Source organism: Phascolarctos cinereus, unplaced genomic scaffold (assembly GCF_003287225.1).
Source record: "Phascolarctos cinereus isolate Bilbo 61053 unplaced genomic scaffold, phaCin_HiC Scaffold_7;HRSCAF=346, whole genome shotgun sequence".
Taxonomy (NCBI): Eukaryota; Metazoa; Chordata; class Mammalia; order Diprotodontia; family Phascolarctidae; genus Phascolarctos; species Phascolarctos cinereus.
Window position 1 is genome coordinate 81,722,573 of NW_027556180.1, and position 27,149 is coordinate 81,749,721.

A 27,149-nucleotide genomic window follows, 5' to 3' on the forward strand; every position below is an offset into this window, starting at 1 on the left:
GATACCGATAGCAGCTACCTCTCAGTAAAGATCAAATGAGATATTTTTGAAAAACTTGGCTTAGCACAGTACCTGGCACATAGTAGCTGCTATATAAATGTTTATTCCTTTTCCCGATTCTCCTCTTCACCTTCATTTTAATTGGCAAACATTTATTAAAAGCCTATTGTGTACAAGGTACCATGTTGGATGCCGAGAAAAACAAATTTTAAATATTAAGGTATCCTTGATAAAGTTACACACAAATCACATTTTTGTAAATCAAATCATACTCTCAATGTACTAGGAGAGCTTGTTACTTAAATGGATCCCTACAGGGAATCAGTCTAATAATTTATCTGCAGAACGAAGAGGTTGGTCAAAACAGCCTCTGAGGTCCCTTCTGGCCTAGCTTCATGTTCCTATGATCTTTTGACCAAATCTGGGTTTTCATACATGAATACCATTTGACAAGCAATATTGTGTGTTTGAAAGGGTTCCAGACTTCGAGTCAGAAGACCTGGGCTCATGTCCCATCTTTGCTGCTTACAATCCCTTTGACTACAGGCAAATTAACCTCAAGTCCCTCATCTGTAAAATGGGGGTAAAATTTGTAATACTGACCTCACAAGACTGTTTTTGAGGAAAGCATTTTGTTGCTCTGAAACTGCTAAGAAATGTGAGTTTTTTTTTTATTTAGAGCATAATGCCAAGTTACCAAGGTCTTCCTGTCGCATACTCTTCCCCTAACAATTACACTGCTGTGAAGTAGCCATCCTCCCAGTTGAGCATGGTAGTCATGACCCCACTTAACCACACAACATCCTGTTCCCCACTTTTTTTTTTAACAAAAAGTCACCATACAAATGACACATAGAGAATGTTTCGTTTGCCTCCTGCCACAACCGTCTCATTCTGGGAAACATGTGTTATTATTGAAGGATTTCCTACAAATGAAACAAATCTTCTTAGATATTTCAACATTATCAAGTGAATTTGTGAAGAGCTCAGTTGTGCTTAGAAAGTCTGTGGTTTCTGAACAAATGTAGCTCTATGTCTAACAAGAGCTTTTAGGGAAATCTGGGTGCCACCATCTTCCTGTGTGGCTCTTCAGGGGGTTCTTTCTGGCCGAGGGGCAGTGTCAAGGGGATTCCTCTAAAAACACATGATGGGGCTTAAGGACTGTAGCATGAACAAACTAACAGACACATGTTAACTGCTCTGTTTGTTTGGCATTAGGCATATAATCTCTCTCAAAATGAAAAAATTCCTTGCAAAGCTAGAGCACCACTTTTGAACTTCAGGCTTAAAGCATGGAGAGAGAGAGAAAGAGAGTAAGAAAGAGAGAGAGAGAGAGAGAGAGAGAGAGAGAGAGAGAGAGAGAGAGAGAGTGTGTGTGTGTGTGTGTGTGTGAACGTTTCTGTTTCTGGTCCTCATCCACCTAGGACCATTCCCTCAAGTGTCTGTTAATAGTTTCTGATGACTACAAGCTAAGCTGCTGGCTTTCCACCATTTTCTTTGCAAATTCAAGATCTAGGCTACTCTCCCTAATTTCACAGTGTGGGTCCTAGAGCGAAAATAGCACAAATCAATTTAAGAAAAAATGGCTGCTGGTGATGGGTGTGGGGATGCAGGAGATTGGGAAGGTCACTGGAATCGTGTATGATCTAGACCATTCACGTACCCTAATGTCACACTGAGCACTATTTTAGCTAGCTACATAGAAGATGCTATCCATGGGGTTGATGCATATCAAGGAAAGAAAGGGAAAGCAAAAATTTCATCCAAGCTTCTAAATAATATTTAGCATTTATTCGGCTCTTTAAGGTTTACAAAAAGCTTTACCTCCATCATCTCTTTTGTCCTTCACAATAACCCTGGGAGGTAGGAACTACTATTATGGTATCTTACTGTTGTTCAGTCATTTTAGTCATATCCGACTCTTTGTGACCCTGTGGACATCTGTCCATGGGGTTTTCTTGGCAAAAATACTGGAGTGGTTTGCCAATTCCTTCTCCAGTGGCAAGCAGAGATTAAGTGACTTGCCCAAGGTCACACAACTGGGCAGTTTCTGAGACTGGATTTGAACTCAGATCTTCCTGATTACAACTCTAGCACTCTATCCACTGTGCTACCTAGCTGCCCATTGGGCTATCTTACATATGAGGAAATTGAGGCAGAGAGAGGTTAAATAATTAGCCCAGGGTCACACTGCTAGTAAATATCTGAGTCAATATTTGAACCCAGGTCTTTCTGACTCCAAGTCCAACACTCTATGCTCTGGGCCACCTAGCTACCAAGGAAACTTTCTGATTTCCAGAAGGACAACCTTCTTCCTTAGCAGGCACCAAAGGCAAGTTCAATCAATATGACAAAAATTAGAAGCTCAGTAAAGGGCACAGTGCATAAAATTTCTCACAGGGTAGGATGATTTTCCTAACTTACTCCAAGGTATCCTTTCTTCCCTAGATTCTATAGATCCCATTTCTCATTAATGGAGTACATAGATACCCCACAACTTAAATATCCTTAAATATTGGTATCATAGGTGATTGCTGCCAAACATCATGAGCGTTCTATGTTGCAAATACCTATCAATGATGGCAGCTATACCCAAATCCCATAGGCCCAGCCAGGCAGCCAAGCACCCTGCTTCCCTTTTCCATGACTTTAGTTCTAAATGCATCCTTTAAGCCCCTTTTCACATGGGTGTACTATGTTAGCAATCGCCTATTTTTTGATAAGGGCTCTTGTCTTTGAAGAACCCATGTCCACTTCCCGCAGACTGTTGTCTCCTTATAGTCACTGAGCCATCCCATGTGTTTCTTGAAATCAAAACGCTGCTTCAATGACTCCAAAAACATGAAATATAACATTATGAGTGGAAAAAACACTTCTCGAATCACTTTGACAGCATTTTCACTATTAGCAGCAAACAAATCAACTATAATTAAAATGCTGTCAGAGTGATTTGAGATGTTTCTCACACTTTCAAAGTGCCATATTTCATGGGTAGATTACCCAGGCCAGGGAATATATCACCTCCCGGAGTGCCTTTCTTCCAAGGAGCTCAAAGACTTTTTTTTTTTAAACAAACACTGTCTCATTAATCTTTACATTAAAAAAAAAACTGTGAGGAAGGTAGGTGGCAAAAAACTGAGGACTAGCTTTTCCACTTTTCAGAAGGCAAGGCTTAAAACACAAAGAGATAATGCACATGATGCTGAAATAAATGGTCCATTCAGTCGACTTCAAGTCATTAAATGAAAAAATTCAAACTGATTCAGGATAGATTTTGAAGGACTTATAAAGAAACCTTCCTAATTTAAGCTGGGGTTCCTTATGGAGAATGGCCCATATAGGCTCTGCCAAGGTTCAGAGAACCACTTAGGGCCTAATCCAAATCTCAACCCAGTTTGGAAGAAGGTTCTTTGACCTAAGCAGAAGTCATAAGAAAGTACTTGAGAGATACCCCCCAATAAGCTTATAAGACATTAGAAGGTTTCTATATATGAACTATGATGCACATAATCTAACTGAATAGTTCTCTTCTCTGGACATTTGTTTTGTCAACCTGGAGGGGGGGGGACTCCCTTATGTTAACACAGCAGATAGATAGTAGGAAGAGTAACTTAATCATTGGATTCAGAGCTCACAGCTTCAATGCTCTTGCTTCACCCAATATTAATGTTATATTTAGTTGTAAACATTCAGATGTATTTAAATATACATATATAAAGCATATATATATATATATATATATATATATATATATATATATATCACGTGTCCATTTATTTAAGGGCTAATTTTATATAAGTTCATGCATATCATTGAATGTCAGATTGCCCTCCTACAACATGTTCAACAAGTGGCCGTTTGGCTATATATTGTAGGAGTACAGCTATAACAACAACAATAACAGCGATAGCGTTTATAGGGACTTCTTTATCATTTCCCAGAAACCTCTTCATCCTGGAAGATCCCTTCAGCCAGGGAATTCACAACCCAGAAGCACCATCTTCCCCCTGGGACCCTTACCAGAACCTGCAGTTCAGGAGAGTACGCGGGCTAACCAACTCTTCATTTCTTATCAAGGTACAATCAAGACTTCTACATCAGGCCCCTGTGACTTAACCTGTTAGGATGTATGGTCCTTGAGGGTAGGGATTGTCTTTCAATAACACGCTCATTTTTGTATTCCCAGCCTGGCACGGAGTAGGCGCTTAAGAAATGCTTGTGGATTAACTGTTGACTGACTGGCAAAGTGCTTTACATATGATATCTCATTTGATCCTCACAACAAATATCTCCATTTTACAGATGAGTAAACTGAGGTTGAGAGAGGGTAAGTGATTTACTTACGGTGTCATAGCTAGTAAATACCTGAGACAGGATTTTAACTCCTCTTCCTGACTGCAAGCCCAGTACTCTATCCACTATATCACCTTGCCACCTTCCTTTAGAGCAGTCACACTGGATTTGAATCCAGGTCTTCTGATTCCAAATTCAGTGCCTTTTCAAGCACATGAGGTTGCTCATATACACATATCAATCAATAACCATTTATTTAATTCTTACTATGTGCTAGGCACTGTGCTAAGTGCTGGGTATATAGAGTATAAATATATACTCTTTCTACACACACATATACACACACACATATATGGGGACAGAGAGAGAGAAAGAGAGAGAGAGAGAGAGAGAGAGAGAGAGAGAGACAGAGAGAGAGACAGAGAGAGAGAGACAGAGAGAGAAAGAGAGAGAGAGAGAGATGGCTACATCAATTGAAGGTGACAAATAAAGGGATATAGATGATATAGAAGTAGGTAAATGTAGGCAGCTAGGGGTCAAAGTGGATAGAGTGCCAGGCCTGGAATCAGGAAGACTCATCTTCCTGAGTTCAAATTCAGCCTCAGACACTTACTAGCTGTGTGACCCTGGGCAAGTCATTTAACACTGTTTGCCTCAGTTTCCTCATTTGTAAAATGGACTGGAGAATAAAATGGCAGACCACTCTAGTATCTCTGCCAAGAAAACCTCAAATGGTGTCACTAAGAGTCAGATGCAACTGAAAACAAGTGAACAAGATAAATATAGATATGACATTTAGGTATTATATACATATATTCAACCAATAGATTCGTGAGGTTTCACACATTAAGTACGATATAGTAGAAAGAACATTGGATAGTAGGAGTCAGGAGATATGGGTCCAAAGTCCCAATTTTGCCATGTGACTTTGGATCTCTTCTCTGGACCTAAATTTCCTTATCTATAAAATAAAGAGGTTGGACCACATGACCTCAAAGGTCCCTTCCAACTGTCACATGGGTCTAAGACGTTAGATAAGAATTGTTTCTATTCTATGTTTTAGAGGTCTAGGTGTGTTTGACATATATGTTAAGTTTATGTCGATGAACCTGTGTCTATGTTGGGTGTATTTTTAATAGAAGTTATTTGGCATTTCTTTCCCCCCCTTTATTGCTTCCCTCCACAAATCTTTAATATTTGTAGCTATTCATTCTCAATCCTCTCTCAGTCAAGGTCACCAGGGTTTGAGGGTGGTGGTGGTGGTGGTGAAATCTGGCCATTTAGCAAAGGAATCACATAGAGAGTATAACCCAAAACAAACTGAAAGGCTTATCCCCCCTAAACCTTGGAGGCAAGAAAACGGAAACTACAAATACCATCTATTTATAACAGTTGGGTTTTTTTCCACAGAAGACCCACAATAGGGGAGAACCTTTCACTGCTCATTCTTCCTCACACAGCCAACTGCCAAGAATGTTGCTTTATATAAGGAAGGAGACTTTTCTTTTCAGACAGTATGTCTGACAAGTTTCACTGCAGATGAACTTAAGGCGGATGAAGCCCACTCGGCAGAGCTCTGACGCCACCACCCCCAGACACACACACACACACACACACACACACACACAATCCCTGGCTGAATGCTTCTCCCATACCAGTGAGTCACATTCCTGTGGCAATGTGGCTAGCCCCCTGCCCCTGGGAGGAGAAGCACTGATGAGAATCTTGCTCAGATGGGACATGTCTGGAAAATCATTCGTTACATAAGAAAACAAGATGTGCTAATGTGCTGTTTAATACTTTTCGGCAGGCTGTTTATTCGGGGCGTACGCATGGCTGTTTAGTTCTATTTCGGTCTCCAGGACCAACTCTATAAAATCTTCACCCTCACTCTTTAACTCACAGGGCCCCTTCCCTAGTGTTTGGAAATGAGGCCACATCAACAAAAGGAAGAACAGCTTGGAATTTCCAGGAGCTTCCTTCAGGCCAGTTTCTCACTGGATGTGTGAGGGGCGTGCCACTGGGGAGCAGGAAACAGCCATGGCAGTTCACCACTGGCACTGGTCATTTGGGTTCTGAGTTGGCTGGCTGAATGAGCCAACATGGATAAGTAACTCCAGGTTTCCCAAGCATTGATTTCCTCATCTATAAAATGGGAATAATGTCAATGCCTAGCTACCTCTGAGAGCTATGTGGCAGAGAAATAAAAAGGCCTGGGACTACTTTGAGGAATATGTGAAAGGAGTGTTTTGATGGCAGTGCATAGGGGCCTGATTCCAAGGTGAGCCAAAGAAAGAAATCCGGGTAATTTACCAAACCCCCTCTTCTAGTGCCCTCCCTCGTACCCTGTTGTGAGGGAAGAGTTCATCCCCTTCACCCGGGTGAGCAGTTTGCTCTCAGACAGTCATTTACTACTCCCAGCTCCCAGAGGATCAAATTGTGAAAGCAAGTCATAACCTCTCCATCTGTCCAGAAAATGGGATCCCTGCTGAGAGCAGAGGTGCTCTGGGATGAGGGAATTACTGCATCTGAGGAGTTTTGTGCTTTATTTTTTCTTTTCCTTTGTAAAGGCTTTATTCTTTTAGTCATTCCCCCTCTTCCATTTTCTGGCGTCCAGTCTCTACAATAAAGCCTAAAAAAGGCAAAGGCCATTTGAAAATGTTCCATGCCGAAGCCTCTTTAGAGGCAGGAGAGGCATTTCAGCAATACATGGCAGGTGGGATCGGTCCTGCTCTGCGATTCATTTCACATGTGGCTTCAGGTTACAGGGCCTGGAGTTTTCGCTGGCTCCTGGGATTAACTGATCATCGAGTAAAAACTATGGCAGCAGGAAAATGATGAGCTCATGTGAGTTCTCTGAACAGAAGAGCAGGCACCCGGTGGTTAGTCAGCTGAAATGGCTTCCCTCACTCAGCAATTGCTCAACTTTCATCCCATTCATATCCTGGCTCTTCTTCTGGAAGGTGAATTATGAATACCTTGTTCCTGCTGAGTTTAAAGGCGACTGGACACATTCAAAGCTGGGTTAGAGTTCTGATCTTCTCCTAGCATAGAGGACTCCACCTTTCTAGCTAGAATGAGTCTGGGGGAGCTGGAAGGTTTGGAAATAGCAAAAAATGCTCTAGTGTTTGATGGGTCCACTTGGAGGCTGGTATGGAAAGATGGCGCTGGGGCATATGCTTCTACACAGGTGACAGAAAAGCCTCCCAACCAGACTTCAAGCACGTAGTGTTAAGTGACCTTCCCCTCAATAGAAAGCTGCAATAATACAGTCATGGAATGGCTATTTCCTTCCATGCTTGACATAGCAGTTGTTTTGAAACATGGCGCTCAAGGAAAGAAGGAAAGGTTTTGGCATCATACAGCCCTTTTGTGTCTTAGTAGCCTGTCTCATGGGAAATAGAAATTGCAAACACTCCTTAGTCACAGGGTCCATCAAAGTGGGCCAGGAAGAGCTAGCTGGAGTCGGTGCTGAGACAACAAGGGGACAGAAGGAGAGACTGGGGAGGAATAGAAGCTGAGCCGCTGGAGGCGCCCACGACTAATAAAAAGACAATCAGATGGAGAGTCTGCATCCTGCAAGCCTCTAACTTGTTCTCTGACTTGAGCCAAGCCTTTTCTCTCTTGATACCCCAGGTTCCCAGACTGTAAAACAAAGAGTAATGATTCCCTGCTCTCTGCCTTCCTCAAGGCATGATGGGAGGAGATAAAGTGCTTTGAACCCTTTGGATGATAGGTACCCCATTAAACCAGAGGTATCATCAGTAAATAATTATAACAATAATTATTTTAATGATAATAACGATGATAATGAGCAATGAAGAGGAGATAAACTGCCCACCTTGAGATGGAAAAAAAAATTCTCTTTGGTTAAAACCTATTATTTCTACCCTTTCCCATTTTGAGTTCCTGATACCCTCTTCTTTCAAAATGCCCATTCTTGGACTGAAATATTATTTACTCCTTTGCACTAAAACAATTATTTGTTCCGCTGTTTTCCCTCTCACTCACTCACTCTCTGGAATGTCTAGCTTGGCCCTGACAGCTCAGCCATGGACTGTTTACAAGTCTCGCTCACCCTCCCAAGCTCTGGTTCAGCTCCATTGACACTAAAGGCTAGAGAATTCTCTCTGTGTGAGGAATCAATTACTTCCACTGACACTCTATTACTTGCCCTCACATCCTCTGATTCCAGATGTAGTCAGAAGGTGGTGGGGAGGATGGCAAGGAATTTGATGGGGAGACAGAGGGGGGTTGAGGGGAGTGGGAAATAGGTGCACTGGGGTGGAGGGGGTGGAGGGAGGCCAGTCGGAGGTTAAGAAGAGGTGGTTTCTTGCTACTAATTGAGATCTAGACCTCATGGAAAAAGTCCTAGCTGCCTTACTTAAGGCATAGAAAGCCATCTCTTTCCTTGACTGCCCTACTGGAATCCGGAGGTGACTGACAGGCAGGGAGGAAGAAATGGAAAGAAAAGAAAGAAATCAAAAGGTTTACAAAAGGACCGGACAGGCCCAAATGCTTAAGTACTGGGGCAAGACAGAACACCTGGCTGCCATCCCTGATGAGGAAGAAGAACAAAGACGGGTGTCACCACTGGGGACAAAGGACACAAAAAGTAATAAGACCTTTCGCCAATGAGCCATGCACAAAAAATTAAGAAAGTACCCAAAATGAATTATGCCTCTCCTGGGCCTCTTAAATTACCTCTTTGATTTCTTCTGAGGCAACTCCCATCAGACCATCTTCAGGAGTTCTAAGCCTTTTACCATAATATGATAATGATCTGCCTGCCTGAATGGGCCCCTGGTTTGAGGGTCCAGCTTTGTCTCTGTGATACATATTAAAAGGGTTACTCATTATTATAATTAATATTAGGGATATTAAGCATATTAAGGAGCACAGACCACAAGCTTCCTGATGAGAATCACCTAAATTAAAATTTAAATAAATCAGTCATAGTTAATGCCTCAGTGAAAAGTGACCAACTCCTGAGATAAAATAAAGGCCAAGGCTATTTAAATACCAGGTGGTGGGCAGCCCTCTAGCCATGACCTAAGGACTTACTGATAAGCAAGAAAAATAATACTGTCGGGAGATACCCAGCAGCTTCAATGCTAAGTAAAAATTTTCCAGCTTTCTTCCCCCTTTCTTACTCCTCTTTTTTTTTTTGGCTAGGCAATGGGGTTAAGTGACTTGTCCAGGGTCACACAGCTAGTAAGTGTTATGTGTCTGAGGCCAGATTTGAACTCAGGTCCTCCTGAATCCAGGGCCGGTGCTTTATCCACGGAACCACCTAGCTGCCCTTTTCCCCCCTTTCTTTCTCCCAGCCTCTTCCCTCTCCCTGTATCAACAATCAATGCAGTATTTTGAATTTATTAAGCACCTACCATGTGTCGGGCACTGTGCCCAGCAATACTGGGCTATGCGCATCATACAAATCGGTGCCTGACCTGTCATTCATGGCTATATCTCCTTCCAGGATAGTTTCAGGAGGTGCAGAAAAAAATCCTGAGCATGACATACTTTTCCAGGGTTTTCCTCTTAAGAGTAAAAACACAATTTTTGAGCAAAAAAACTTAAGCTAGACTGTATTCTGCAATTGAAGGAGCTAGACTGTGAGATATTGATACTCAAGGCACCCAGTACACCCAATACATTGGAAAGAGAACTGAATTTAGAGTCAAGAAGATCTGGTTCAAATCCTGGTTCTGCTCTTTACTACTGAACAAGGCAATATGAGTGACCTTGAGCAATAATTTCATTTCTCAGAGCCTCAGTTTCCTCATCTGTAAAATGAGGGGGTTATATGAGATGACTGCATCCCTTCTAGTTCTAAATCCATGGTCCTATGACTTTATTGCCAAAGGAAGTCATGGAATCTACTTCTCTAAACAAAGTTAGCACATTATTTTTCTCAGAAGGCTTGAATGTGTTCCTTAACTAAATCCAGGGGGACATTCTCTTGAATTTCTTTCAGCCCAAGGGTTCCAGGATCTCTAACACTAATTTTTTTTATTTTTTAAAAAAGCATCAGAAAGAAAGGATTGGGGGAAGAGGTGGGGTAAACTCAGTGACCTTTGAGGTTTCTTCCAACTTCAGATCGATGATTTCTTTGGCTTTATCGATGTCTTATATGTCATATAATCTTCATGAGTACCAGTCGCTCCCTTTTTTTCCTTCTCTTTTCTTCATTCAGTGTATTTCCCTTTGTTTCTTATTCCCTCCATACTTGGAGTTCCCACTGAATTTCTTGAGACAGAACCTTGCCCTATGTAACTGGATGGGAGAATTACATCGAATTACATCGGGTGAGATGCTGGCCCTTAGGGAAACTCCAGATTCAGAGGAGGTGCCAGGGTTGAGAGTGAGAACAAGTAGGACTGTGTATTATGAAATTCCCAAGTGGTTTTCCCAATGAAAAGATAAAATGCATTGTTTAGAGGGCAATCCGCAGTGAAGCTTGCATTTGGACAGTCACTATTACAACACAGCTTGTTTGCAAACAAGCTGCTATAAATAACTGTGGTCCCTCCTGCCTTCTAACCTTGGTCGGAGAGGGGGAACATTTTGTGACATTTCCTTTTTTGGTTGTTTTGGGGCTTCCCCCCCCCCGCTGAAACCCCATGTTTTTGGGTGGAGTTCTAGGTCAGGACTTGTAAGCCCAGAATCAGGAACTAGCTAGAACTGGATTTTGCTCCATTTTGTTCTTACTCATATCTAGGCACTGTTTACCTGCTGCGCTTTATTCCCATAGGAATGAGTAGATAGATAGGTTGCTAAATTATGAAAAAGAATTACTGCTTATTGATTCCTTGTGGGAATCAGACCATTTTAATAGTACAACTGACAATAATAATAAATAACAATAATATTTATAATCAACTCAGTTCTCCCTCCTGAGCTTAAGATGACCTCACACGGAGCCTTCTGGGATACAGTGAGAGCTCTCTACCATCTTGGTTTCCCCAAGAATCAGCTTGCCACTGGCTAGCCACATGCGGCCACATGTGGCCTTGAGGCCACGGGTTCCCCACCCCTGGGCTAAGATATACATGCGTGACAACCAAGAAGTTTCTGGTATCTGATGACAAAGAAGTCATGAAATCATAAAAAAATTAGAACTGAATGAGTCCTTAGATATCATCTAGTTCTCTACCCTCACTTGACAGATGGGGAAATGGAGGCCTGAGAGGCCTAGTGATTTGCAGGAGGTCATACAGTTGATACATGGCGTTCAATGAGGGCCCCAGCATGAGTAGAAAGAAGTCAGAGAATCCTAAGAAGAGATGATTTCTGGCCCAACCTTAGGCTTCAAGACTGGGATATATGTGTGTACAGGACACAAACTAAGTGCTTAACTCCTGCCAATGCTTATTATCAAAGACAATAGAAGTTTGTTGGCGGCTAGGTGGCGCCATAGTGCATAGAGCTCTGGGCCTGATTCACACACTTATTAGCTGTGTAACCCCTGGGTAAGTCACTTAAGCCTGTTTGCCTCAGTTTCCTCATCTGCAAAATGAGCTGGAGAAGGAAATGGCAAACCACTGCAATATCTTTGCCAAGAAAACCTCAAAAGGGGTCATGGAGAAAAACATCTAAATTTTAAAAAGTTTGTTGAAGTAAGAACTCCCAATGAGTGTTGAGAGGTCAAAGAAGAATTTATGAAGGAGAGACAGGATTTGGGTAAACAGAAAGGAGAAGAGAGGGAGGGGAAACAACCTAATTGAGGGCCATGAGTTAGGAGGAGGAAGAGTGGATGCTGGGGAGTATGGAAAGATAAGTTGGGATAAGCAGAAGGTGTAGCCACACCTTCTTCATCTAATCATCCCCACCCACACCTTCACTTCAAATATATAGAATACGCAGTCATGAATGGACACACATGAACATCACAATTCTAAAAAGCACATCACCTACTTCCAGGGATGGACTGGTAAATGTTTAAAAATCAGCTCTCTGAAAATACAGAGCAAATTAAGTTTAAGTTTAATTGCTAACATTTACTCCAATCACTTTCTTAAGTCTATACAATTGACAAAGCAGTTAAGCTAGCCCCAATTTTTTGTAGCATTTGCCAATGTGTAAATGCTCACACCAGAAAATTTAACAATCAGCTCTTGCAAACCTGGACAAATGGCTCCAGCACGCCCCAGCCTACTTTCAAAAAGGATTTGAAGCAGTATACACAATCAAACCGAAAAGTAACATCAACAGGACAGCTAGGAATGGAAACAGAAAGGAGACTGCTTAAAAGGGAGCAGAGGAAGCAGATGTTACCAGGCACCCAAGAGGAGCCAATCACGCACAGTTAACGCAAGCTTACCAATCTGGGCAAGCTAGCTATGTGCAAGGCCCTGTCCTCGGAGACTGAGGGAAACAAAAAGGAATGACATAGTCCTTATGCTGGAGGAGCTTACCACCTTGTAGTAGGAATACACGAGTTCATAAACAGCTATTTCTTTTCTCTTTTTTTTGTTTGTTTGCTTTGTTTTTGCTAGGCAATGGGGTCAAGTGACTTGCCCAGGGTCACACAGCTAGTAAGTTTTAAGTGTCTGAGGCCGGATTTGGACTCAGGTCCTCCTGACTCCAAGGCTGGTGCTCTATCCACTGTGCTGCTATTTCTTTTCTGTTCCATCTCTGTGCTTTTCCTTGTGCCATTCCCTATGTCTAAAACACTTCCCTTCTACCATTTTTTGGGGGGGGGCTAGGTGATGGGGTTAAGTGACTTGCCCAGGGTCACACAGCTAGTAAGTGTTATGTATCTGAGGCCGGATTTGAACTCAGGTCCTCCTGAATCCATGGCCGGTGCTCTATCCACTGTGCCACCTAGCTGCCCCCCCTCCTATCCTTTAAGACCCACTTCCGGTTCTGCCTTCCCATCAAAAGTGATTTTTCCTTCTTATGATATCATATGACACTACATACTCAAATTATCCTGTGTTCTACACCACGGTTGTGCTTTCTTATGTAGTACCACAGACTTTATTTTTAACTCCCTACCTTCTGCCCTGGTAGACTATAAGCTCTATGAGGACAAGAGCTATGCCATCATGATCTTTGTATTTCCTCTGGATGTATCACACTGTTGTGCAAATACAACATGATAAATGTGGGGATTTTTTTTTTTTGGTTTGGATCCTTGATTTCAGAGCTACCAGAACTCCTGTTGAGGGGATTCCATCTACCAACTGAAATCAGGACCTCTCTTCAATGCCATCTTAGAGGGTTTCCCTGGGATGCTCAATGAATGGTTAAGTGACTTGCCCAGGGTCACACAGCCAATCTGGGTCAAAAGCAGGACTATGGAGCCAGTTATAACCTCCTACCTCTCTTATATGGTTTGAATGGAGAGCCAATGTGCAGCTGAAGGAGATATAGGGAGGCAATATGGTTCAAAGGAAAGACTACTGACATTGAAGTTAGGGGACCAGTGTGATACTGGGTAAATAATTTGCCCTTCCTGACCCTCAGTTTTGTCCTAAAATAAGAGAGTTGGATTAGATCATCCAACCATTAGAACTGTCTCTTCCAACTCTAAATCTACAATCTTATACAATAAAGACCCTGGACCAGAAAGCTTACCTACTCTGCTCGAGAGAGAATCCCTCAGGCAAAATCACAGACAATTTACTCTTAGTTTACATATGATTCTAACAGGTTTAGTTATCTGGTTTCCAAGCCCACAAACAGATTAGAAGCAACAAATTACAAGGAGGAGATTGCCACAAGCAGGGAAATTATAACTAACAGCCTGAAAGGGAGGAGACATGGCAAGCAAAGATAAAAATTCAAATACCATGGTAGTTTGCAGTTATTTTGACTTGGGACAGACAGACCGAATACGCCACCATAGGCCCTGAAGCCATTCTGCTAGAGTTCTATATCATGAATTATGTTTATAATTATAACCTTGAATCATCAACAACAAGTTTAACACTGATCAGTATCCTCTGCTTAATAAGATGAGGAAGTATGTAACACATTTCAGAAAGATTTCCACCAAATGTGGTTAAATTTTTTTTTTTAAATTTTGGCACCTAAAGACGTATTACTCCAATTATGTGGAAAATTCACTTATGAGAAATACTTCATTCACCATCAGTGCCAGATAAATAAAGTATTGTTGTTGTTGTTGTTGTTGTGTCCTATTCTTTGTGACCCCATCTGGGGTTTTCTTGGCAAAGATACTGGAGTGGTTTGCCCTTTCCTTCTCCAGCTCATTTTACAGATGAGGAAACTGAAGCAAACAGGGTTAAGTGACTTACCTAGGGTCACACAGGTAGTAAGTATCTGAGGCCACATTTGAACTCAGGTCTTCCTGACTCCACTTGCTACTCCATGCTCTCCACTATGCCACCTAGCTGCCAACAAGTTTCTACCGACTGATAATAAATATTGACTGGAGTTAAGCACTTAGTTTGTGTCATATGACGTTGCAAGTAATTATATTGTCTTATGTAGTTCAATATTATTTTACATATCTTCCCAATTAGACAACAGGCTCCTCATGGGAAGGAATCAAAGGAACCCAGATGCCCAAAGAAGGCATTACTGTACTTCATACAGCCTGAGGTCTTTATAATGCGAATTGCCCTGTGCAGTTTTTTTGGCCTACAAAAGCCTCCCTTAAAGTCTTCCTGGTCTCAGAGTGGTATATACAAATGCCTGTGAATGCTTTCTTCTCTTTAAAAAAATGGCATTCTACTAAAGTGTCATCTTCAGAAGGCACAGATCCTTGAGAAATTTGGTTCTTTGTCCTTTGGTGGCCAATATCTCTAGGGTATGAGTAAGAGAATGAAACCGTCTGCAGGATATGATCTAGTCACTCGTGAGTTAATTCTGTGTCATCAGTAGGTTGAGGATTTCTTTTTTTTTTTTCCTGCGGAACTTACCATGTGTTTTTCCTCCCCTAAAAAAAAAAACACTCAACCAACTGGGTGATGACTCAGCTGAAAAGCCTCTGTCTGCCAAAGAAGCAAAACCATCATTGGCCGGCACCGCTGGGCATTGAAGTCAGCTTCTCCCTGTTTGCCCAGAGTGCCTTGGGCATAGCCTCGTGTTCTGTCTACTCTGCCCCCTCTCACCTCCTTAGACACTCCAAACTGGGAGTGTAGTGAATAGTTTCTGGTTTCTGGACTAGGCCAATGAACAGGTCAAAGAGAAGCCTTGGGGTTTTTAGTATTTAGATTGTTTTTAAGGGGAGGGGGAACACACAGAAAACCAACCAGAGGTGGTGGCCATTGAATGCAGTGACTCAGGCAAAGCTGAGGTTTCTGAACTCAATCTTCCCAATAGCAAGACTGTTCAAAGAGTAAAATCTCTGCTGAAAGCACAAAAATCCACAAGTGGTGGTAAGACTCAGGAGATGACTAAGACAGTAAAAGCAAATTAACTTTGAAAGTAACTCAAAGTATATTCCTCACATCAAGCTACTTTTTAAAGTAAAAAAAAAAATAGAGTTAAAACCACTAGTTCCAGGGGTGGGTTAAAATCCCACTTCTGCCATGTGTAGCTTTGGATAAGACCCTTGACCTTCTTGGGCCTCAGTTTCCTTATTTGTAAATTAAGAGGGTGAGAGAAGGGAAGGAGAGAGGGAGGGATAGAATTTGGAATTTAAAACTTTAAAAAATGTTTTAAAATGTTTTAATATGTCATTGGGGGAAAATAAAATAAATGTTGAGAGAGAGAAAAAAATAATGCTAATAATAGCTAACATTTACATAGCGATTACTATGTTGCAGACACTGTGTTAAACACTTTTCAATTATTAGCACATTTTATCCTCACAACAACCCTGGGAAGTAGGTACTATTACTATCCCCATTTTAAAGATGAGGAAACTGAGGTAAACAGGCTGAGTAACTTGCCCACGGGTCACTTGGCTACTAAGTATCTTGAGGCTAGATTTGAACTCAGGTCTTCCTGACTCCAGGCTGGTCCGATGAGGAACCTAGGCCAGATGGCCTCTGAGGTCCCTTCCAGCCCTAGGGCTGTGAGCCTGTGACTGACAGAGTTAGCTGAGCACTCTGCCTCAGCTTTAAGGACGCAAGTTCCTAAGGTGAGTGAAGAAAATGGATCACTAGCCACTGCTTTGAAAATAACCTTGGATAATCCTTTCAAACCAGGGAATAGTTCACAGCTCACAAAGTAGTTGCTGGATTCAATCCTGTAGATGGAACATGAGGAAACTGTCGAGAAAACATGATCTGAGCTTCTTCTCAGCTAGAAAGGCTTTTTTTTTTGAACTATTAACTTCTTACTCATTCCTCTCTTATCCCCCTTCCTCCCCCTCACGCACACACCCTTGTAGCTTTGGTGTTGGGCTGTGTCCTATCATCTGAAGGACAGTTCAGGCAACGGCATGGGTTCCAAGTTTTATTTTCAGAAGCATCAATGCTATAAGTACTGAAAACCAGACTCAGCCTGTAACATGCACACAAAAGGGAAAGACAGAAGAAGCTGATTTCCTTTGATTTGAAGTGCCTTCCAAGCTTCCTTGAAACAGAGATGAAACCCAGAGAGAAAGAAGGAGGTGGGGAGAGAGGGAAAAGGTGGGCAGAGAGGGAGATGGAGGCGAGAGAAAGAAAAGAGAGAGACAAGAAGAAAAGAGAAGGAAAAGGGGGAAAGGGAGGGAGAAAGGGAAAGAGAGAAAAAAGCAGAAAGAGGGAAAGAGAAGGAAAGAGGGGAAGGGAGAGTGAGGCAGATAAATACAGGAGAGGAAAGGGAGGAAGGAGGGAGGGGGAGAGAGAAAAGGAAGGAGGGAGGAAAGGAAGGAGAAAGAGAGAGAGAGAGAGAGAGAGAGAGAGAGAGAGAGAGAGAGAGAGAGAGAGAGAGAGAGAGAAACACCTTCCAGGACTTCAATTACAATAAATTATTCCTTTCATAATGAAGTAAAAAAAAATGGGGGTAGAGCCAGTTTCTTCTGAATGTAAATGGTCAGCCAAAAGAATAGAAACTGAAAAAAGGAAGGTTTGAAAGAAACAGATGTGCCTCCCCAAATGATAAAGATGAGAATACAAAAATGCACAGCAGAGGAAAGAGAAAAAGAGGGAAAGGGTGGGGATGGAACTTGAAAGGAATGAAGGATGTAATCAAATGTCTGTTGCCAGGAATTTGAAACAACCCTATCTGATCCCTTCCTGCCCAAATGGGTACCCAAGGAAAATAATATACTCCAGTATGACCTTCTTCTGACCTCCCTGTACTTCTAGGTTCCATCAAACATGATCTGGGTTAGGGCAGTGGAGGGGGAATGGGGAGAGAGAAGTAGAAAAAGGAAGACGACTAGAAAGCCTAGTAAATGGAAGATGAGTCACAATTTATGCTCTCCCATTGAACAGGTAACAGGGGCAAATCCCTCCTGCATCTTCCCCGGTTCTCAGCAGAATCGCAAAATCAGAGAATGCCCCCTCCTACCGGGGTAGGAGGAGCAGAGGGAGAAGTAAAGCCTTGAGGGCTCCCAATGCCAACATCATCCAGAAATCCTTGTGGACCATGTTCCTTCTGAGCAGGGAAAGCTTCCTGGAGCAGCACAAGAACTTGCTTATGTAACCTTTCACGCCACCCAGTTCTTTTGTGCCATGCTTATTAGCTCCCAGATTTTTCCTTAAGGAACTTGTGATTTCCCCCTATACCACTGATGCATAAACATAAGAGATTTCACTGAGAGCTCTGCTGTGAGAGTAGAGGCAGAGGTGATTACTCAAATTTTTCTGAGCTCCACCAGCCCCAAGCTCAGGTCTTTCTGAACTCCTGTGCCCTGCCCACTCTCATCTCGTGAACTCTCAGCCAAAAAAACAAAGGCATTGGCTGCTTTGGTTGGAGGCTCCTACAGACTATTCTGCAGAGCTGACAGTGAATAATAAACCTGTAAGTTGATGTGGAAAGATCCCTGCATAGGTGAATTTCACTGAAGCAAAGAATTGAATGAGTTATCCTGAGTCATCTTTAGGGTCAAGGGTGAAGCTGGGATTAGAAACTGGTTCTCCTGATATTAAATCACAGGAGACAGCCAGCAAGCCATCCTACCCCTCCAGTCCTTAGCAAAGAGTAAGTCTTGTTAGGAAAAACATTCATGGCAGATACAAAATAGCCACAGGCAAAGTGAGACAATAATTCACTGAATTACACAATATATCCTCCATGCTTCAAGGGTGGCCCCTTCACCCGTTCAGAGAATAAGGTATTATTATGGGACTTCAGTGAAATCTCTACCAATAGCGTAACCCATGTGGCTTCCTTCCATTTATTCATCTATGGATTCCCTTCTAATAAATTTTAAAACATGCCCTCATTACTAGGCACATAGTAGGGGCTCAAAAAAAGGCTTGGTTAATTAATCTACTTAACATGAAATTTTTCCTAAAAAAAAAAAAGAGTTCCTCTTTGCTAAGAACTGGAAACTCTAGATGCCTCATGTGATGGAAAGTCAGGAGACTTAGTTTCTAATTCCAGCTCTCTGAAGGCAATGAATGTTTTCTTCTTAACTTTGTATCTGACCACCTTAAATAAGCCTCCAAGCCAGTAGGTGCTTTAGTTTTTATTTTTTTAGTAGGTGCATAAATGTTTATTGAATCTATTTGAATACCTGTTTGTTTGTTTTTTTTAAACTTGATATTCAGATCCCAACCATGATTATACATTTTTTTTAACAGAACATTATCTTTTCAGTCCAAACATGGAAATATGGCAAGACAGGGTCCCTCAAAGAAACCATAGGCCTGTTTTTGTCCTGAACTTCCTAAAAACCAATTCCACAGACCCCGAAACTGATGCTGAATGTCTAGAACACTTACAGAAGCTGATGGATGACTTCTGACAATGTACCTTTTTGCCTTCTAGGCCCCACCCCCAAAGCATGAGTAGGAGAAAGGTCAACTTTATAAATCAAATGGAATAGTCACATATGGGTAACATAGCAATGTCTATGGATAGGCTCTCATTTTTTTTTTGTCTCTGTACCCAAGAAGGCACACACCACCATGCCATTGGGTTAACTAGGCCTTTCTTACTCTGAAAGATAATGGCCTAAGGAGACACGCTCTGGAACCAAGGCTTGCCGTGGAGAATCAGGTTTCAGGAGTTATTGATCTCTTATGTAATGGGATTCAGGTGGTGGTGACAGTGATGTTGGTAAGAAGGGGGATGCTCTGGTTACTAAAAGGGAACAATGAGGGGCACTTACTTGCAGTCATGTTTCTCGATCTCAAAGTGAGGGTTGAAGTTGAGGACAATCTTCTGGTTGGGTTCTGGAGCATAAACGATCCACTCACAGTTCTGGTGGGAGGGGTAGTCCTGGGGATAGCCAGGGGAGGTGATATAGCCAGCATCTTTGGAATTCAATCGACCACCACAAGGTAGGCCTGAAAAGGAAGGCAAGCAACACCAAGAACTTCAAATAGGTTCTTTTTATTTCTCTCCCTTTCTCCTTTTTCCTAGCGGCTGATTAAAAACTATTTTACAGACCTTTTATGGCAGTGCACAGGGCTGACCCACTTACTCATTCAGTGGGCAAAACTATTACAGATCATCCCGCCTTCCTCCACCAGCTATGCATATACACCCACACCAAATGAAAACGTGCCAGGAAAGGGTCATAAATATTCCAATTAGCCAACTTCAGATAACAGAAAGGGGGGCATAAACTTAAGCGCTCCCCTTTTTCATATCTGGCTTTGTTGGCCCCTTTCCTTTAGCTCATCCAAGTGGCTCACATCACTTTTTAACTCACAAATCCTTCATTTTCTCCAGCTTGGCACCAACCCACCCCACCGGTGTGAATTAAAGGCTCCAGCTCATAATTGACCATCGTGGTTTTGAAGAGCTGTCCCACAAACAGCCTGGTAACAATTATAGCTAGGCAAGGAAGCACTTTCTAGCTCTGGGTTTAAGCAGACCCTTCCCTGGAGGGTGATTTCAGCTTCTTCTTCTTCTTTTTTTGAAATAAGGAGGAAAAAAAAATCTCCCCCAAACATTTAATCTCAAATACACCACAAATTTGATTTGTTATTTCATTACCCACCAAGAAGGAAAAAAAAACCCTCTACATCAGAGATTCCTTTCACATTCAGAATTTCCACAAAGGTGCTTTGAGCTCATTTGATTTCCCACTTTTTTCCCTCCTACTGTCCCTCCCAACCTGGTCACCACAAGAGAGTGCTACTGCTACATTTGGTTTCAGCCAACCGCTTGAAAGACAGCCGAGGCTCAGTCAGCTGACCATTATTTCTCCTCCTTTCCCTGGCTGCTCACTGATGGAGATGAACGGTTTCATAGGGGATGACAGAATGGGGAGTGGGGAATCTTCAAAGGAAGAAGAGGGGGATGATGGGAGAGGACTTCTGTGCTACCTCAGCCCAGTTGGGTTGGTGACGTTTGGGAAATATAATAACTGGGAATGAAATCCCACGGCATCTGGGGGTTTCCCAGGAAACATGGGGTTTTCATTTAATATCCACAGTAGAACACGAAGAAGACAGAAAGTATGAGAACCATAGCAATAGTAAGAGGTCTCTTGGAGATTTTCCTGAGGTTTTTTTTTTTTGCTTCTCTTAGCATCAATCATGCTTTAATATTGCCATCTGCATGAACCAGCGTGGTCCTGTGAATTATGTATTATGCCTCAGTAGTCACCCAACAGGGCAGGATCTTTCTCTCGTGTTCCCTCTTTCAGGGAGAGGGTCATGCATTTTTAACTCTACAGGTGCAGTTTACTATTCCCCATGTCTGTCGGTATTACCGTCTTCCATACCTCTGCTTCAGATTATCAGCCTGACAGGGCTTAATGCATAAAAGATGGGGTGCAAGGCATAGCTGTGCTTGGGACACAAAGCCAGACAAGTAGCCTTTTAACCAGTTCACCTTGAGGGGTTCCAGTGTGAGAGGAACACAGAGTGAGATCTTGAAATCTAATGGAATCTGGTGCCATTTCCTCCTGGGCAGGAAAACAAAAGCAGACCATTTCCTCTGAGCTAGCAGGGACACACCATCCTCTACCTAAGGACTAGGCCCAAGAACACAAAGGCGTGACCCCTTGAAGAGAGGCACAGATGAGACCATAAATGATCAATGGCTTGAAAGGAGCTCATTCTTCTGCAACCAACTCCTTGGGGGTGTTCCAGGCGCCATAAACCATACTCTCAAGCAGAGCACCCAGAATAATTCAGAGTACTAAGACAGACTGTGTCCCATTGCCGCTGCCTAATGAATGGGAAGGAACCAGAAGGAGGAATGAGGCTGCTCCTTTGGGAAAGGCTTAGGTGTGGGAACACGGAGCACCAGCTGCTCAGTGAGTGGGGGAGAAGAGATCTTTTTCTGGTGTATACTGTCCCTTTGCCAGCTACTTCACAGGAACAATAGCCCTGCCATCCACCCACCCCAAACCACAGTCCTGGCCAGGACGCTGACTGGGGCTCCTGTTTAGAAACCATTGTTATTGTTATCTACAGCGCACCCTCTACTTGTTTCACTCCACTTAAGAGATGCCTCCTTGAATTTATAGAGCATTTTGTAAAGTTCTTTGCTTATAACTGTGGGAGTACAAGCATTATCTCACCCATTCATTCACAGATGAAGAAACAAGACCAGAGAGTTCAAGGGACTCACCTATAGTTGCACAGCTGATATGTGGCAGAGCTTGGATTTCAACCCAGGCCTCCTGACTAAGACAGGCTTCATAGATTAATGACAAGAGGGCCAGTCTTAAGTTAGAGGCCCTGGGTTCAAATCCTAACTCACCATGGGGCAAGTCATCAAATGCTTGTGGTCTGCTAGAGCCAGCTCATACTTGTTAAAATTTCAGTGTATTTATTTACATCTCGGATATCGTGCTATAAATCAGGGTTTGATTCAGTTTTGTTACCTAGACTTAAGAAAGTGATGGAGAGCATTTTAATAATTCAGATCAAACTTAAAAGTGTGTCCTGCATATATTTTTTTTCCCGAAAGCCACTGTAAAGCATTGCCAGCACACTGTCAATATCTGTGATCCCTTGAACTCTTCTCCTCCGTTCCAGAGATCTTTCTAATGCTGTTCAGTCATTTTTCAGTTGTGTCTGATCTTCATGAGCCCATCTGGAGGGTTTTTTTTTTTGGCAGAGATACTAAAGTGGTTTGCTATTTCCTTCTCCTTTTCATTTTACAAATGAGGAAACTGAGACAAACAGGGTTAAATGACTTGCCCTGGGTCACCCATCTAAAGCCAGATTTGAACTCAGGAAGATGAGTCTTCCTGACTCCAGGCCCGACACTATGTACAGTGCCACCTGTGTGGCCCATCTTTTTATTACATCTCTTTTATTAGGTAAATATCATGGAGTATTGAGGCAGTGTGGGGTGAGAGTGGTGTTGGACTTGAGAGTCAGGAAGACCTGCTTTCAAACCCTGTCTCAGATACTTCCTATCTGTATGACTGTGAACAAATCACTTAACCTCAATTTCCTGTCTGTAAAATTTGGGGGTTAGAATTGATAATCCTTAAATTCCCTTCCAGCTTTAAACCTAGGCTCTGCTATCCCACCAAGTACAAGACTTTTCATCAGGAATATAGTGATTAGAATAAAACTCAGTTTCTTTCCCTTGGGGAGTTTCCAGATTATTGGGGGGGAAGGGGGTTGATAGGAGGGTGTATAAAACGTATGCACAGTTATTTATAATAGAAGTCAGAATGAAAAAATGATCAAGCAGTGCAGTAGGAGAGATTTGGTGGAGTGGAGATGGAGATCATTTCTAGGTAGGGGTAGGCGGTTTAGGGAACATTTCCTTTAGAGAAGAGTGACCATTCAAAGTCCATTCCTCTCTATTTCCTCTCTCCTCCCAAACACTCTGGGAGAACATCTTTCTCTCCCATGGGCCATGCACACAGAAAAGTTAGCTATAATGACAGGAAACTTCCTCATACGAAGTTTTTATTTCTCATCCACACTGGGGAGCAATCATTTCCTCGGCTTCAGATTTGGCCACCAAAAATGGAACTATTTTTATCCTGAGGCAGGAATACAGCATTTTCTGTTGTTTCCCAGAAACTCATTGCGCAACCCAAACAGGAGAAGCAACCAGCCTTTTTCTGCCTTTATTTTATCTGAATGAAAGACTCTCATAAAATATCTGAGAATTTAAAAACATCTGTTTTAGTTCCATGGGGTGAGCTTACTCAACACACAAACATTTATAAATGCAGATTTTTGTTTGGATATCTCTCTCTGAAATACACACACACACACACACACACACACACGCACACACAAATAGAGATATTGAACATACATTAGTTACATATACATATTAGTAATTCACACTTCACTCTTGTACACACTTTCACACCCTCACATAAAATATCACACATCATTTGCACAGACAACCATCCCATAAAGATAAATATTGGAGTTTCAGCCTGTATTTTTCTTGGAAAGAGATGGACTCTTGAAATACAGAAGTAAAGACTGGAAAGAAAACATACTCAATCCCTTTCCACCTCCCATGTTCTCATTTAGAATCCATACCACCCTTCCCACTTTCAGGTACTTTGCTCCTAAAATGCATATAGAGCCACAACAGACTCTTGAAGCAATCTCTTTGTAGCTTCCATCACTTTTCAAAATGGCCCATGTATATGAGAAATGTCAAAGCAAGGAATTACAGAGTTCAGTCCAAAATCCCTTGGGTTAGCCACTCTCCATAGGCAAACTATCTCCATTCCAAAGTCATGGAGTGGCTGCAATGTGAACTACTCAACCTTTGTCAGTTAGACAAGAGATTTCATTCCACAACCATCCAGTGAGTACTTTTCATCTAAGACAAATTCATTTCCCCAAAGGGGAGTGGCAAAATCCTGGATTAACCAAAGAAGGAGTTGTATTTACCTGAAGGTGGTAGGCTGGACCAAGTAACTCTCAAAGATTTAATCAATCCCATGATTCCATGCTAATATCACCATGCTTATGAGAAGTATAATTAAGCTAATTTAGGAGCAAAATCAAGGCATTAATTGGTTTCCTGTTCAAGTCAAGACTTGGATATCAGGTAGGGTTGGAGGCAGGCTGGGGTAATGGAGATGATTAAAAAACAAGCACACCATCTTTGCTTCCCACAACCCTTCTATCACTGGGCCAATTAACTTTTCTGGGCCTCATTTTTTTCATCTGTAAAAGACATTTTTGGACTAGAGGATTTCAACAGTCTCCTCCAGTTCTAAATCTATGATATTTTAAAACCTTTCAAGAGACATATTATCATGTTTTTGTTTGTTTGTTGATTAATAGAGCAAAGGGCCATATCTAAAATGTTACAGAACACCCATAGTAGGGTATGGTTTGGTCAAAACAACAGTAGTTTCTGGACCTAGAACTGCCACTAATTAGTTGTGTGACTTTTAACATTTCCTCTTTCTGGACCTCAGTTTCCTCTTTTGTACAATGGAAGGAGCTGTGCATAAGAGTCGGGGGGGGGTAGACTAGCGGATTTCCTTTCCCCTTCTAGTGCTCTGTTATGCTGATATCTGGTTTTAAGTCTCAGATTTACCCCTTGCCCACTTTGTGGCCGAACCTTCTCTTACCTCATTTCTTCATCTGTAAAATGGGACTATTGACAAATACTTGTACTACCTACCCCATAGTCTTGTTGAAAGGATCAAACAGGATGATGAATGTGAAAGTACGATGATGAATGTGAAAGTACTATATAAATGTGAGTTACAGTGATTGCTACATGCCTCTGGCTAATGATTCAAACAACTGTAAGCTTTCAGAGGCTCTAGGGTTCATCAATGATCATGGGAACTTAGGTTTGGAACTACAAATTCAACTCCCTCTTTTTTACAGGTGAGGAAACAGTCACAGAAAAGTTAAGACTTGTCCAGGGTCACATGAGTAAAGTCAGAGGCAGGAAAGGAAAGGCAGGTGGGCTGGTAACGTTGAATTATAGTAAAAAATAGTCACTATTTGGTGCCAAAGCCCTAAAGAAGGTATAAGGGAAAGGACCTTATAGGCTTCCTATTACTTTCCAGAGAGGCTTAGTTGTTGCTACTGTTCTTTATTCAGCATTTTGGGAAACAAACAAAAAATAAATAAATAAAAGAAGTCTCTGGAGGTCCACACACTGCAAGCAAGAGCTGCACATTTAAACCATAGACCTAAAAGTGGTTTTTCTCAAAGAGAGGTAGGGGGATCAAAAACATTGAAGTACAAAAGCATCAAGAAAATGGAAAGAGAGCAGGTTTCCCAGAAAGCACATTTACTGAATTGAGCAACAGACCACAGAGGACAGCTAGTCCAATCTACCCATTCTACAGATGAGGAAACCAAGGTCCACAAAGACAAAGTAACTTGCCCAAATAATTAGTGGCAGGATTTGAACTGAGATTCTATGACTCCATCTAAATCCAGGACTCTATCCACTGACTACACTGCCTGTCTCCAGAGTCAGCATCTAAAAATACCCCGAATGTTGGACTGATATTAACAAGATAACATTTAACAGGGATTTATGTAAGACTCTATATTCGGGTTCCAAAAATCCATCTGTTAGGGGAGTTATAACTAGATTAGTTTGTCTGGGGGCAGGGGAGGGGGTGTAAATATTTCCTGGTTTTGCCCAATTGAAGAAGGGATTCAGAAACTCATCCTTTGTATCCCTCTTGGAAATCACATATGTTGGCTACTTTAGGGGAAAAAACCCACCAGTTAGCCCCCACATTTTTAAGGACCAGAACAAGAAGACTAAAGATCTATCCACTGCATGATATTATTAGTAGCAGGGTCCCTTCACTTTCCCATTAGGAAGAAAAGGAATATATCAGGTTAAAATTCATGGCCCAACCTTTTGGCAAGTCATCAGGGCCCTAAGGACTGCAATGGGCTTGGAGTGGGTAGAGATGGATGTGCCAGTCAGACCCAGGCTAACCACCAAACCTCTGTAAAATGAGAAGGGTTGAATGGAGGAGCTTTAAGGTCCTTCAGAGCTCCAATATTTTTTGCTTTGGTGAAGAAAGGAACCCGAGTCAATAAAACAGATAGTTTTAAAAGTCACTAAAGCCTCCATGATGCAGAACACATTTATTCAAAGTGTCACACTTGTTTGACTTGTGCTTCTGTGATAAAAATTTCCTAGACTTTTATGATGAACATAGAAGAGCTCTGTCTTAGATTATGAGGAGCTCAAGTATCTCTTTGCACTACAACCCTGCATGCTGTTGCATATTTATATGTCTTACGGATACATATTTCTGCATGGAACATGTCACACACAGAAATACACAAAAAGAAAACCCAGAGAGCTTCTTCAAATCCCAGCCCAGCTCATCTAAGTCCTTTGCTCAGGGTTTAACCAAATTTTACCCAGCAACCCTGGATAAGCTGATTTTAGGAGTCATTTCTGTGATCTGAAGCAGGATTTTGTTTTATTCAAAGTGACTTCAGCCTGTCACAAGGCAGTCTCATAAAATCTGTGTCTTGGCTTAAGCTAGAAAGAAATGAGCCAATCCATCAGCCCAGGAATGCAGCCGTTTGACCACTTCCTAAGGCAACTGGGAAGGGATACAATCTATTCAATTTATAGTTCAGGGTGGCAGTGAATGATGAACTCCTGAAAAGGTAGCAAATGGAAATCCTTGTGAACTTTTGCAGCGATAAAGTTCAGAATCTGAATAAAAGCATTTTAGGGGGAGAAAGAGAAGGGAGAAAACTAACAGGCACAAGCCTGTGAGTGTGGAGAGATGGGGAGAGATGGGGTGAGAGCAAAGCAAATTCTCCCTTCTAAAGTTTTTCTAATAAATACTCCTAAAAAAAGATTTGTAAATGGAGTCTTGAAATAAGGCTATTAAAAGCCTCTTTTCCCCCATCAAAACTCTAAAAAGAAAAAAA

General features: G+C 42.0%; 1 protein-coding gene across 4 annotated transcripts in view; it reads right to left on the minus strand.

Annotated features, from left to right (window-relative positions):
* NRP2 (neuropilin 2) overlaps positions 1-27,149 on the minus strand; it is a 148,558-nt gene that overhangs the window by 111,459 nt on the left and 9,950 nt on the right. For all 4 annotated transcript variants that reach the window (XM_020972858.2, XM_020972859.2, XM_020972860.2 and 1 more), the window contains exon 2: positions 19,478-19,655. In XM_020972858.2, coding sequence (XP_020828517.1) covers positions 19,478-19,655 — 178 coding nt within the window. The remainder of the gene's footprint in view (positions 1-19,477; positions 19,656-27,149) is intronic.